This window comes from Anomaloglossus baeobatrachus, chromosome 5 (genome assembly GCF_048569485.1).
Source record: "Anomaloglossus baeobatrachus isolate aAnoBae1 chromosome 5, aAnoBae1.hap1, whole genome shotgun sequence".
Taxonomy (NCBI): Eukaryota; Metazoa; Chordata; class Amphibia; order Anura; family Aromobatidae; genus Anomaloglossus; species Anomaloglossus baeobatrachus.
The window spans coordinates 511,865,180-511,879,071 of record NC_134357.1 but is presented as its reverse complement, the minus strand read 5'-3'; the positions used below and the strand labels follow the sequence as shown (position 1 = coordinate 511,879,071).

General features: G+C 52.5%; 1 protein-coding gene across 1 annotated transcript in view; it reads right to left on the bottom strand.

Annotated features, from left to right (window-relative positions):
• LOC142311968 (uncharacterized) overlaps positions 1-13,892 on the bottom strand; it is an 89,067-nt gene that overhangs the window by 40,752 nt on the left and 34,423 nt on the right. Inside the window, 1 exon segment of the mRNA XM_075350831.1 lies at positions 8,830-8,920. Within this exon segment, the coding sequence (XP_075206946.1) occupies positions 8,830-8,920 (91 nt within the window).

Here is a 13,892-nt window from a genome sequence, read left to right as displayed (position 1 = left end):
CATGTCCTCCGCATACAATCCTATGGTATCTACCCGATCTGCTATGCGTATGCCCTGAATCAGTCTGTCTGATCGAATCTTGATTGCCAGGGCTTCGATGGCCAAAGCAAAAAGAGCCGGGGACAAGGGGCACCCTTGCCGGGTTCCTCTTCCCAAACAGAAGGAGTTTGAAAAAATACCATTGACCACAACCTTAGCTCGGGGAGCATGATACAGCATCTGGATCCAATCACAAAATTTAGGACCAAATCCAAACTTTTGAAGGCAGGCCCACAGGAAACTCTACTCCACAGAATCAAATGCCTTGGCCGCGTCCACCGAGGCCAAGGCCCACATTATCCGTCACCAAGGTACTTTATTGGACCACCGACTGAATTCTTCTGACATTAATGGAAGTGCTCTTCCCTGGCATAAACCCAGTCTGATCAGGGTGAATCAAATCTAATATGACAGAGTTCAGTCTAGTGGCCAATATTTTAGAGAAAATTTTATAATCCACATTTACAAGTGAGATGGGACGGTAGGATCCGCACTCTGAGGGGTCCTTCCCTCCTTTCAGAAGCACTAAGATATTCGCATCGTAAAAAGAGTCTGGGAGAGAGGTCTCCGGCGTGGCCTGAACAAACACCTCCAACAAATGTGGTAGCATGAACTCTTGGTATTTCCCCATATAATTCCAGCGGAAAGCCATCTGGCCCTGGAGCCTTGCCCACAGTCAGATCGGCCACTGCAGATTACAGCTCATCCAGAGTGATTTCGGCATCCAAAAAAGCCTGCTGAGCCGTAGTAAGCCTCGGGAAGTCCATGTCCTCCAAATACGTCAGGCAGTCTGTCATATTCGCCCCACTTTTAGAATGATAAAGCGAGCCGTAAAAGCTAAAAAAGCATTGAAGGATGCAAGTGGGGGAAGTGGCCATACTACCATCTGACCTACGGATTTGAAGCACAGTGTTAGAGGAGTTATGTTGCCTAACCATAAACACTAGGAGTTTGCTGGACTGGTTCCCCAGTTCAAAATATCGTTGTCTTGTGAAGAATAGTTTACGTTTCGACTTAAGGCCCCGTCACACTAAGCAACATCGCTAGCAACATCGCTGCTAACGAACAACTTTTGTGACGTTGCTAGCGATGTTGCTGTGTGTGACATCCAGCAACAACCTGGCCCCTGCTGTGAGGTCGTTGGTTGTTGCTGAATGTCCTGGGCCATTTTTTAGTTGTTGCTGTCCCGCTGTGCAGCACAGATCGCTGTGTGTGACAGCGAGACAGCAACAACTAAATGTGCAGGCAGCAGGAGCCGGCTTCTGCGGAGGCTGGTAACCAATGTAAACATCGGGTAACCAAGAAGCCCTGTCCTTGGTTACCCGATATTTACCTTAGTTACCAGCCTCCGCCGCTCTCACTGTCAGTGCCGGCTCCTGCTCTGTGCACATGTAGCTGCAGGACACATCGGGTTAATTAACCCGATGTGTGCTGTAGCTATGAGAGCAAGGAGCCAGCGCTAAGCATTGTGCGCTGCTCCCTGCTCTGTGCACATTTAGCTGCAGCACACATCGGGTAATTAACCCGATGTGTGCTGTAGCTAGGAGAACAAGGAGCCAGCGCTAAGCGGTGTGCGCTGCTCCCTGCTCTCTGCACGTGTAGCTGCAGCACACATCGGGTAATTAACCCGATGTGTGCTGTAACTAGGAGAGCAGGGAGCCAGCGCTCAGTGTGCGCTGCTCCCTGCTCTCTGCACGTGCAGCTCCGTGCGCTGGTAACCAAGGTAAATATCGGGTTGGTTACCCGATATTTTCCTTAGTTACCAAGCGCAGCATCTTCCACGTGGCGCTGGGGGCTGGTCACTGGTTGCTGGTGAGCTCACCAGCAACTCGTGTAGCCACGCTCCAGCGATCCCTGCCAGGTCAGGTTGCTGGTGGGATCGCTGGAGCGTCGCAGTGTGACATCTCACCAGCAACCTCCTAGCAACTTACCAGCGATCCCTATCGTTGTTGGGATCGCTGGTAAGTTGCTTAGTGTGACTGGACCTTTAGTGTCTAGGTGCTGTGTATATCTTCTATGTGTACTGAGCCCTGTCTGTCTGTTGTCAGAGGGATTGGCTATATAAGCTTTCTCCGCCTCTCCAACTTGTCGCTCTGCCATGTCATCTTCCTCTGAGGTAGTCCGTTTAATATAAGAGATTGTCGATATGAGACAACCTCGCAGGTAGGTTTTAAGGGTATCCCAAAAGAGATTGATGTGTCGGGGCCCCACGATACAGTTTGAAGTTTGTATGAAAAAGTTTAATAAATAAACAGTTTACAAAAAAAGGAATAAGTATCCTCTCCCCTTAATCTGAGAGCTATTCGACCGGTTGCGGGGGGCTAAGATGTTCACAAAGCTGGATCTATGGGGGGCCTACAACCTCATCAGGATCCAAAGGGGTGACGAGTGGAAGACCACCTTAAACACCAGGGACGCTCATTATGAATACCTTGTCATGCACTTTGGATTGTGTAATGCCCCTGCAGTATTTCAGGACTTTGTGAACGATGTCTTCCGTGACCTACTCCAGTCCCCGGTAGTGCTTTATCTGGATGTTATCCTCATTTTATCTCCAGATAAAGCCACTCACCGGGAGGATGTGGCACGAGTACTAGGTCGGCTGCGAGAGAATGCACTTTATGCCAAGTTGGAGAAGTGCATTTTCGAGCAGGAGTCCGTGCCTTTCCTGGGTTATATCATCTCCAGCTCAGGATTGGCTATAGATCCTGTTATGTACTGGCCCGAGCCCCGGTCACTGAAAGCAGTTCAGCGTTTTCTGGAATTTGTGAACTATTACCACCAGTTCATACCCCATTTCTCCACCTTAGTTGTGCCCCTAGTAGCCCTAACCAAGAAGGGTGCTAATCCCAAGGCCTGAACGAAGAAGAAGACCTCTCGCTCCTTCACCTCCCTCAATGCCCTTCTTCTCCAGGGCTCCCATTCTTCATCACCCAGATGAGGAGAAGCCCTTTATTCTGGAAATGGATGCCTCAAAAGTAGGTGCGGGGGCTATCCTTTACCAAAAGGATCCCCAAGGGCGAAAACGTCCGTGCTTCTTCTTCTCGAAGACGTTTTCCCCTGCCGAGAAGAACTACTCCATCGGAGATCGGGAGTTACTGGCTATGAAGCTGGTATTCTCCGAGGGGAGGCACCTACTTGAGGGAGCTAAGCACCCGTTCTTGGTATACACGATCCACAAGAACCTATTATACCTGCAGTCCGCCCAGTGCCTGAACCCCAGACAGTCTAGATGATCCCTCTTCTTCTCCCGATTCAATTTTGTCCTCCATTTCCCATCGGGAGAGAAGAATACGAGGGCAAACGCATTGTCTAGGTCAGTGTATGTAGACGACGAGGAGGAGGAACCTCGCCTCATTGTCCCTCCAGACAGCCTGAGGACGGTGTCTCCTGTGTCTCTGAACCAGGTACCGCCCGGAAAGACCTTTGTGCCTCCCGATCAGCAAGTGGAGGTACTGGCTTGGGCCCATACGTCCAAGGTAGGAGGTCACTTCGGGGTAAAGAGGACACAGGAGCTTCTAGAGAGATCTTTTTGGTGGCCACGACTTGCGCAGGATGTGCACGAATACGTTCAAGCGTGCCTGTCGTGTGCCACAAACCGTCCTTCCAGGCAGAGACCTGCTAGCCTATTGCATCCACACTCGGTGCCCGACCGCACTTGGGAGATGGTGGGGATGGACTTTTTCGGGGACCTTCCCCTGTCCAAGGGCAAAGTTTATCTGGGTGGTGACTGACCATTTTTTCAAGGATGGTTCACTTTATCCCTCTGCGACGTATCCTGCCGTCCAGAATACTGGCATCCTTCTTCATTAAGAAAGTCTTCCGCTTGCATGGGATGCCGGACAAGATAGTTAGCGACCAGAGGCCCCAATTCTCCTCCTGGTTCTGGAGAGATATCTACTCCTTGCGGGAGATAGGAGGTGGAGAGATTCAGCTCTACCAACCGGAGACTAAGGCGGGCTTTGCACGTTGCGACATCGGTAAAAATGTGTTACCGATGCTGTAGCGATAGTCCCGCCCCCGTCGCACGTGCGATATCTAGTAAAAGCTGCCGTAGCGATTATTATCGCTACGGCAGCTTCACATGCACATACCTGCCGTGCAACGTCCCTCTGGCCGGCGACCTGCCTCCTTCCTTAGGGGGGCGGGTCGTGCGGCGTCACAGCGACGTCACACGGCAGGCGGCCAATTGAAGCGGAGGGGCAGAGATGAGCAGGATGTAAACATCCCGCCCACCTCCGTCCTTCTCATTGCAGCCGGGAGGCAGGTAAGATGATGTTCCTCGCTCCTGCGGCTTCACACACAGCGATGTGTGCTGCCGCAGGAGCGAGGAACAACATCGTACCTGTCGCACCATCGGCATTATGGAAATGTTGGAGGCTGCAGCGATGATACGATAACGACGCTTTTGCGCTCGTTCATCGTATCAAAAAGGTTTTACACGTTGCGATATCGACTGCGACGCCGGATGTGCGTCACTTTCGATTTGACCCCATCGACATCGCACGTGCAATGTCGCAACGTGCAAAGCCGCCCTAACGGTCTTGTCGAGAGGATGAACCAGTCGATGCTGACATATTTACGTCATTTTGTCTCAGCGCATCATGATGACTGGTCATCCTTGTTACACTGGGCAGAGTTTGCCATCAATAACGCTGTGGCAGAGGCGACAGGACAAAAAACCCGTTTGGCCTGAACAATGATCAGCAACCCCGTGTACCTGTCCCCATACCGGTCTCCTCTGCTTCTCCTATTGTGGCAGATTGGGCAGTCCAGGCCCGAGAAGTATGGGATCAGACACAGGATGCAAAACGGGTCTCCAAAAAGAGGATGCGGACGACAGCCGATACATATCACAGTGAGGCCCCTTCCTTTGCTCCCAGGGATTGGGTCTGGTTATCTGCACGGAATATTAAACTGCAGGTTGAGTCCGCTAAGTTTGCGCCCCGGTACCTGGGTCCTTATCAGGTGTTGGAGCAGCTTAAACCAGTGGTTTATCGGCTGGCCATAGCGGCCCACCAACGTATAGCCGACACGTTTCATGTGTCCCTCCTTAAACCGGTCCGTCTCCCCAAGTTCTCCGGGGACCTTCCGACCAGTCCCGACTCCCCTGATAGGGAGCGGTCCGCTCGCGCAGTGGTCGAATCCAAGCAGATCCGAGGACAAATGCAGTGCTTGGTGGTCTGGGAGGGCTTCAGTCCGCAGCACCGGTCCTAGGTGTCGGCTACAGCGGTTCCGCCTGACCTGGTGGCGGCTTTTGAGCGCCGGATTGGGGGGGGGGGGGCATGATACGGTTCGGGGTTCCCTGAACCTCAAACCGATCCGGTCCAGTCTCTGTCTCCTACATTGGGATTGGCAGACTCTGCAGCGATACCTGTCCGTCTCTCTAGGCGTCTGGCTGAGAGGCATCAGGTGGCTGGAGTCTTACACTACTCTGAGTCTAAGTGCCCATTTAGGCCTACCACGCATGTGCAGGTTCCTGCAGCCGCTCCAGGTACTAAGGTCGGGATTCCCACTACCGCGCATGCGCATGACGTCAACGATGACGCGGTGGCCGCTGATTGGCAGTCGCGGGTGTCACAGCTGACACGGCGGCTACTGATTGGCCATTGGTGACGTCAGCAGTGGCGTGGCGGCCGCTGTATGGCCGCAACCGAAGCCATTACCACATGGCATGTGGCTTTGGGCAGGGCGGAGGCTATAAAAGACTCGTAACCACGCCCATTTGTGCACGAGCTTCATTCTATGTGACGGCAGCTCAGTCAACAGACTGTTGTGTATGTATGGGTTCCAGCGCCATTTTATCCTGCAGAGTCTGTGGCAGGAGCGAGTGTGTGAAGAACTGAGGTAGGCAGGGCTAAGCGTCTGTGCTGGACGCAACAATACCCGGGGAACGTGGCACGGTTAGGACCAGCCTCTATCCTACAAGTCCCCAGGTACCAGTGATGCTAACTGGGTTACCCTTTCAGTTTGACGTGCCCTCTACGCACGTGACTGGTAGTCTGCAGAGCTTGTGGCAAACTTGTGTGTGTGTCTCCCTTGGTTAAATCGTGCCCCTTACGCACGAGACCGGTCCTCGTCCCCTGTGCAGCTAACAGGGATGAGTGTTCGTACTAGTGTGCCCAAGAATGCTAGCGTCCCGGCTTAGGCGCAGAGGTCCTGCTGCGTCTGTCGTGTGGGAACCAGTGGTCAACTGGCTGGGACCTAGGGGCACAGCAGACAGGTCGGCATGGTGCCAGCATTAGGCAGGTGCTACTAGTGGACAGCCTAAGCAAACTTAGCATAGGGCTGCTGGTACACCAATTGTTACTGGGTATAGTGGGTTTACTTGTGCTGTAACAGGTCTCATCCCGTGGCAGTGGTGTGAAGCTAACACCACCGACTTCTTATTTATCTGTCCCCTCGTGGCCTTGTCATCTGCCCGAAGGACTTCGGGTGACGATTGAACTATTGTTATTTTCATTCCAATCGTCCCCTCCGTAACAGGGGGTTCTGTAGGACCATCATACTGTGCTTGTGGAAGGTCATGTGGAGAATTTCACTGTTGCGGTATCTTACTGTGTTTGGGGGTACACTTTTTTAGCATCACACTTTATGGGGGTCATGAAATGGGTATCTTAGTGTGTGGGAAAACTAAGGGGCTCCAGCTCCCCCCCCCCCCAGCTGACTGACAGGGGAGCACATGGCCTGGTTCTAGTCATAGCTCCAGGTGCAGCTAATCAAGACATGTAGGGCTAGGATTTTACCCGGTCTACCTGGCTTCCCTACTTTCTGCAGAATATTTTTTTTTTGTGGTGGCACTTAATTAAGACTTCTACTATGAGTGCTACTCTTTAATGTTTTATCTTGTTTGTACACTGTTGAAAATTTTGTCTCTATAGAAATACCATAACATATATGGCAGCTCCTGCAGCCATCAACACTTCAAATCTAAAGCAGCACATGAAGCCAAACAGGTTCACAATTTGCTAATATACCTGTCACAATTTTTTAGATGGCCGTCTACATCCACCCTTATCAAACGTTTTGTCTACAGAAGGACGACGTCTGAAAGGCATTGTACTAAAATTCACGCAGAAGCCTCCAGCAGATCCAGGAGAGCACATAAGATACAGAATAACCCTCCCCTGAGCTATTCCATACCTGTATGTTTCCCTCAAATACACAATTGATTCAAAGGGTTTATGACAGTTTTCTGGAGTAAAACACTGAGTCACAAAATTTTGCAACTTGACGTTTTTACTCCAGTCCCGGCCAGATCCACCAAAGTGGAACATGGTCAGGGCGTGGTGTCGCCCCTACGAAGAATAGTTCAAAAGTTCTGGTGATGTAAGTTAATGCTACTTTACACACTGCGATATCGGTCCCGATATCGCTAGTGTGGGTACCCGCCCCCATCTGTTGCGCGACACGGGCATATCGCTGCCCGTGCCGCACAACATCGCCCAGAGCCGTCACAAATACTTACCTGTCCGGCGACGTCGCTGTGACCGGCGAACCACCTCCTTTCTAAGGGGGCGGTCCGTGCGGCATCACAGCGACGTCACTGAAGCGTCACTGAACCGCCGCCCAATAGCAGCGGAGGGGCGGAGATTAGCGGCACGTAACATCCCGCCTACCTCCTTCCTCCTGCATAGCAGCCGGGAGGCAGGTAAGGGGAGCTTCCTCGTTCCTGCGGCGTCACACGCAGCGATGTGTGCTGCCGCAGGAATGAGGAACAACTTCGTTACTGCTGCAGTAACGATTTTTAAGAATGGACCCCCATGTCGCCGATTAGCGATTTTGCACGTTTTTGCAACGATGCAAAATCGCTTATCGGTGTCACACGCAACGGCATCGCTAATGCGGCCGGATGTGCGTCACAAATTCCGTGACCCCAACGACTCCGCATTAGCGATGTCGCAGCGTGTAAAGCCCCCTTTAATCCAGAAATGTTACTCTAGGCCTTGAATGCTGCAGCATTTCTGGCAAGGTGCACGCCATAGAGAAGACGTGCAGAATTAATAAACTAGCAATTTCCTCTTAAGGAATTCTACTCATCTTACCTCACACACCCCTTCATTATGAATGGGGCCCACAGTGCAAGTCTTAAGGGTACATTACACGCTGCGATATCGGTATCGATATCGCTAGCGAGCGTACGCGCCCTCTTTGGTTGTGTGTCACGGGCAAATCGCTGCCCGTGGCGCACAACATCGCTTACACCCGTCACACGGACTTACCTTCCATGCGACGTCGCTCAGGCCGGCGAACCGCCTCCTTTCTAAGGGGGTGGTTCATGTGGCGTCACAGCGACGTCACACGGCAGCCGTCCAATAGCAGAGGAGGGGCAGATGTGAGCGGGCGGAAGATCCTGCCCACCTCCTTACTTCCTTCTTTTCCGGAGGACGCAGGTAGGAGATATTAGTCGTTCCTGCGGTGTCACACGTAGCGATGTGTGGTGCCGCCGGAACGACGAACAACATCGTACCTGCAGCAGCAACGATATTAAGGAAAGGAGCGACGTGTCAACGATCAACGATTTGACGTTTTTGCGATTGTTGATAGTCGCTCCTTAGTGTCACACGCTGCGATGTCGCTAACGGTGCCGGATGTGCGTCACTAACGACGTGACCCCGACGATATATCGTTAGCGATGTCGCAGCGTGTAAAGCACCCTTTAATGTAGGTGCATAAAATCCACATCAAAAATTCCATGTGAACACACTCTGATAATCGTATAAAGTTATTATAGAAGCCAGTGATGGAGTAAAATCTGTGACTTCTCTGCATTTAGTGGTCACTACTCACCTGTGTGGTTATCTGTAGGAAACTCCTCTTTACACCGCTCATCACCCCTCACATATGTCCCTGCAGTACTAATATAGGTCAGATCTTCACCCTGAAACAAATATTGTAAAAGTCACAGATGGAGAAGTCGCATGAAATGATTCAGAAGAACAGAAAAGATCATAAATGAACAAAACTGACAGCAGTAGATATCACAGAGCTGCAGGTCTCCTGTATAATCCAACCTGTTGCCTCCTAATTGTAACCAGCAGTCTCCATAACCAGAAAATTGTGAAAAGATCCAGACAACATCTAATGTCTATGATCAGTTTTGTCCTGTCATCTCTGTCGCGGGCGGGGGTGCAGGCCACGGCCAGTGGGGAGCTACTCGAGAGACGCTCGGATCCGGGATTGTGGCAGTGTCTCGAGTGGCAGCCGGATTCGGGGCTCGTGCAGCAGCCCGTCGCCGACAACGTAATAAAGGGGGTATTCACAGTGGAGAGTTTGTTAGTGATGCCACCCGTGGGTTGTGGTGATTTATTGGTGACACCGCCGCTGCCTTTGTATGGGACGCCCGGGGCTGATTGAGCGGGGCAGCAAGATGGCATCCCCTCCACGGGTAGGGGAGGTGTTGTCCGGGGCCCAGGTGTAGGTGGTGTGCAGTGCTGGGGCGCCGTCTTCAGGTTGGACTGGATGACAACGGTGTACTCACTGTTGTTGAATAAACCACACAAAGTCCAAGTAGTAAACCAAGTGCTGGATACCGGTAGCCTCCGGAGGGGTGTGCTCGGGTTCCGCACGGCGGTTGACAGGACAGGGGCCCTTCCTCCTGCACTTCAGTGTTTTGTCTCGTGTGTTGACTAGTCCGCATGAAACGGGAAAGAAGGGAATTTTGTTTACTTACCGTAAATTCCTTTTCTTCTAGCTCCAATTGGGAGACCCAGACAATTGGGTGTATAGCTTCTGCCTCCGGAGGCCACACAAAGTATTACACTTAAAAGTGTAAAGCCCCTCCCCTTCTGCCTATACACCCCCCCGTGCATCACGGGCTCCTCAGTTTTGGTGCAAAAGCAGGAAGGAGGAAACTTATAAATTGGTTTAAAGTAAATTCAATCCGAAGGAAGTTCGGAGAACTGAAAACCATTCAACATGAACAACATGTGTACACAAAGAACAACAGCCCGAAGGGAACAGGGGCGGGTGCTGGGTCTCCCAATTGGAGCTAGAAGAAAAGGAATTTACGGTAAGTAAACAAATTCCCTTCTTCTTTGTCGCTCCATTGGGAGACCCAGACAATTGGGACGTCCAAAGCAGTCCCTGGGTGGGTAAAATAATACCTCGTAATAGAGCCGTAAAACGGCCCCTTCCTACAGGTGGGCAACCGCCGCCTGAAGGACTCGCCTACCTAGGCTGGCATCTGCCGAAGCATAGGTATGCACCTGATAGTGTTTCGTGAAAGTGTGCAGGCTCGACCAGGTAGCCGCCTGACACACCTGCTGAGCCGTAGCCTGGTGCCGCAAAGCCCAGGACGCACCCACGGCTCTGGTAGAATGGGCCTTCAGCCCTGAGGGAACCGGAAGCCCAGAAGAACGGTAGGCTTCGAGAATTGGTTCCTTGATCCACCGAGCCAGGGTTGATTTGGAAGCCTGTGACCCTTTACGCTGACCAGCGACAAGGACAAAGAGTGCATCCGAGCGGCGCAGGGGCGCCGTACGAGAAATGTAGAGCCTGAGTGCTCTCACCAGATCTAACAAGTGCAAATCCTTTTCACATTGGTGAACTGGATGAGGACAAAAAGAAGGTAAGGAGATATCCTGATTGAGATGAAAGGGGGATACCACCTTAGGGAGAAATTCCGGAACCGGACGCAGAACCACCTTGTCCTGGTGAAACACCAGGAAAGGGGCTTTGCATGACAGCGCTGCTAGCTCAGACACTCTCCGAAGTGATGTGACTGCTACTAGGAAGACCACTTTCTGCGAAAGGCGTGAAAGAGAAATATCCTTCATTGGCTCGAAAGGTGGTTTCTGAAGAGCCATCAGCACCCTGTTCAGATCCCAGGGTTCTAACGGACGCTTGTAAGGAGGGACTATGTGACAAACCCCCTGCAGGAACGTGCGTACCTGTGGAAGTCTGGCTAGGCGCTTCTGAAAAAACACAGAGAGCGCTGAGACTTGTCCCTTAAGGGAGCCGAGCGACAAACCCTTTTCCAATCCGGATTGAAGGAAGGAAAGAAAAGTGGGCAAGGCAAATGGCCAGGGAGTAAAACCCTGATCAGAGCACCAGGATAAGAATATCCTCCACGTCCTGTGGTAGATCTTGGCGGACGTTGGTTTCCTGGCCTGTCTCATAGTGGCAACGACCTCTTGAGATAACCCTGAAGACGCTAGGATCCAGGACTCAATGGCCACACAGTCAGGTTGAGGGCCGCAGAATTCAGATGGAAAAACGGCCCTTGAGACAGCAAGTCTGGTCGGTCTGGTAGTGCCCACGGTTGGCCCACCGTGAGATGCCACAGATCCGGGTACCACGACCTCCTCGGCCAGTCTGGAGCGACTAGGATGGCGCGGCGGCAGTCGGACCTGATCTTGCGTAACACTCTGGGCAGCAGTGCCAGAGGAGGAAACACATAAGGCAGTTGAAACTGCGACCAATCCTGAACTAATGCGTCTGCCGCCAGAGCTCTGTGATCTTGAGACCGTGCCATGAATGCCGGGACCTTGTTGTTGTGCCGGGACGCCATTAGGTCGACGTCCGGCATCCCCCAGCGGCAACAGATCTCTTGAAAGACGTCCGGGTGAAGGGACCATTCCCCTGCGTCCATGCCCTGGCGACTGAGAAAGTCTGCTTCCCAGTTTTCTACGCCCGGGATGTGAACTGCGGATATGGTGGAGGCTGTGGCTTCCACCCACAGCAGAATCCGCCGGACTTCCTGGAAGGCTTGCCGACTGCGTGTTCCGCCTTGGTGGTTGATGTATGCCACCGCGGTGGAGTTGTCCGACTGAATTCGGATCTGCTTGCCTTCCAGCCACGGCTGGAACGCCTTTAGGGCAAGATACACTGCCCTTATCTCCAGAACATTGATCTGAAGGGAGGACTCTGGCTGAGTCCAGGTACCCTGAGCCCTGTGGTGGAGAAAGACCGCTCCCCACCCTGACAGACTCGCGTCCGTCGTGACCACCGCCCAGGATGGGGGTAGGAAGGATTTCCCCTTCGACAAGGAAGTGGGAAGAAGCCACCACCGAAGGGAGGCTTTGGCTGCCTGAGAAAGGGAGACGTTCCTGTCGAGGGACGTCGACTTCCTGTCCCATTTGCGGAGAATGTCCCATTGAAGTGGACGCAGATGAAACTGCGCAAAAGGAACTGCCTCCATTGCTGCCACCATCTTCCCTAGGAAGTGCATGAGGCGCCTCAAGGGGTGTGACTGGCCTTGAAGGAGAGATTGCACCCCTGTCTGTAGTGAACGCTGTTTGTCCAGCGGAAGCTTCATTATCGCTGAGAGAGTATGAAACTCCATGCCAAGATATGTCAGTGATTGGGCCGGTGTCAGATTTGACTTGCAATCGGTACGTGGAGATAAGCATCTTTGATGTCGATTGATGCTAGGAAATCTCCTTGGGACATTGAGGCGATGACGGAGCGGAGCGATTCCATCCGGAACCGCCTGGTTTTTACGTGTTTGTTGAGCAGTTTTAGGTCCAGAACAGGACGGAAAGATCCGTCCTTTTTTGGCACCACAAACAAGTTGGAGTAAAACCCGTGACCCTGTTGCTGAAGAGGAACAGGGATCACCACTCCTTCTGCCTTCAGAGTGCTCACCGCCTGAAGAAGAGCATCGGCTCGCTCGGGGGGCGGAGATGTTCTGAAGAATCGAGTCAGAGGACGAGAGCTGAACTCTATCCTGTAACCGTGAGACAGAATGTCTCTCACCCAACGGTCTTGTACCTGTGGCAGCCAGGCGTCGCAAAAGCGGGAGAGCCTGCCACCGACCGAGGATGCGGTTTGAAGAGGCCGAAAGTCATGAGGAGGCCACTTTGGGAGCGGTTCCTCCGGCGGTCTTTTTAGGACGTGACTTAGACCGCCATGAATCGGAGCTCCTCTGACCCTTCTGTGGCCTGTTGGACGAGGAGAATTGAGACCTGCCCGCGGGCCGAAAGGACCGAAACCTCGATTGTACCTTCCGTTGTTGAGGTCTGTTTGGTTTGGACTGGGGTAAGGATGAGTCCTTTCCCTTGGATTGTTTAATGATTTCATCCAATCGCTCACCAAACAGGCGGTCGCCAGAAAATGGCAAACCGGTTAAGAACTTTTTGGAAGCAGAGTCTGCCTTCCATTCACGTAGCCACATGGCCCTGCGGACTGCCACCGAATTGGTGGATGCTACCGCCGTACGGCTCGCAGAGTCCAGGATAGCATTAATGGCGTAGGACGCAAACGCCGACGCCTGAGAGGTTAAGGACACCACCTGCGGAGCAGAGGCACGTGTGACTGCATTAATCTGCGAGTGACAAGCTGAGATAGCTTGGAGTGCCCATACGGCTGCGAATGCCGGAGCAAAGGACGCGCCGATAGCTTCATAGATGGATTTCAACCAGAGCTCCATCTGTCTGTCAGTGGCATCTTTGAGTGAAGCCCCATCTTCCACTGCAACTATGGATCTAGCCGCCAGTCTGGAGACTGGAGGATCCACCTTGCGACACTGAGCCCAACCCTTGACAACGTCAGGGGGGAAGGGATAACGTGCGTCCTTAAGGCGCTTAGAAAAGCGCTTATCTGGACAAGCTCGGTGTTTCTGGACTGCCTCTCTGAAGTCGGAGTGATCCAGAAACGTACTCATTGTACGCTTGGGAAACCTAAAACGGAATTTCTCCTGCTGAGAAGCTGACTCAATTGGAGGAGCTGGGGGAGAAAGATCCAACACCTGATTGATGGACGCTATAAGGTCATTCACTATGGCGTCTCCTTCAGGTGTATCTAGGTTGAGAGCGGCCTCAGGATCAGAATCCTGATCTGCCACCTCCGCTTCATCCTCTAGAGAGTCCTCCTGCTGAGACCCTGAGCAGTGTGATGAAGTCGAGGGAAGC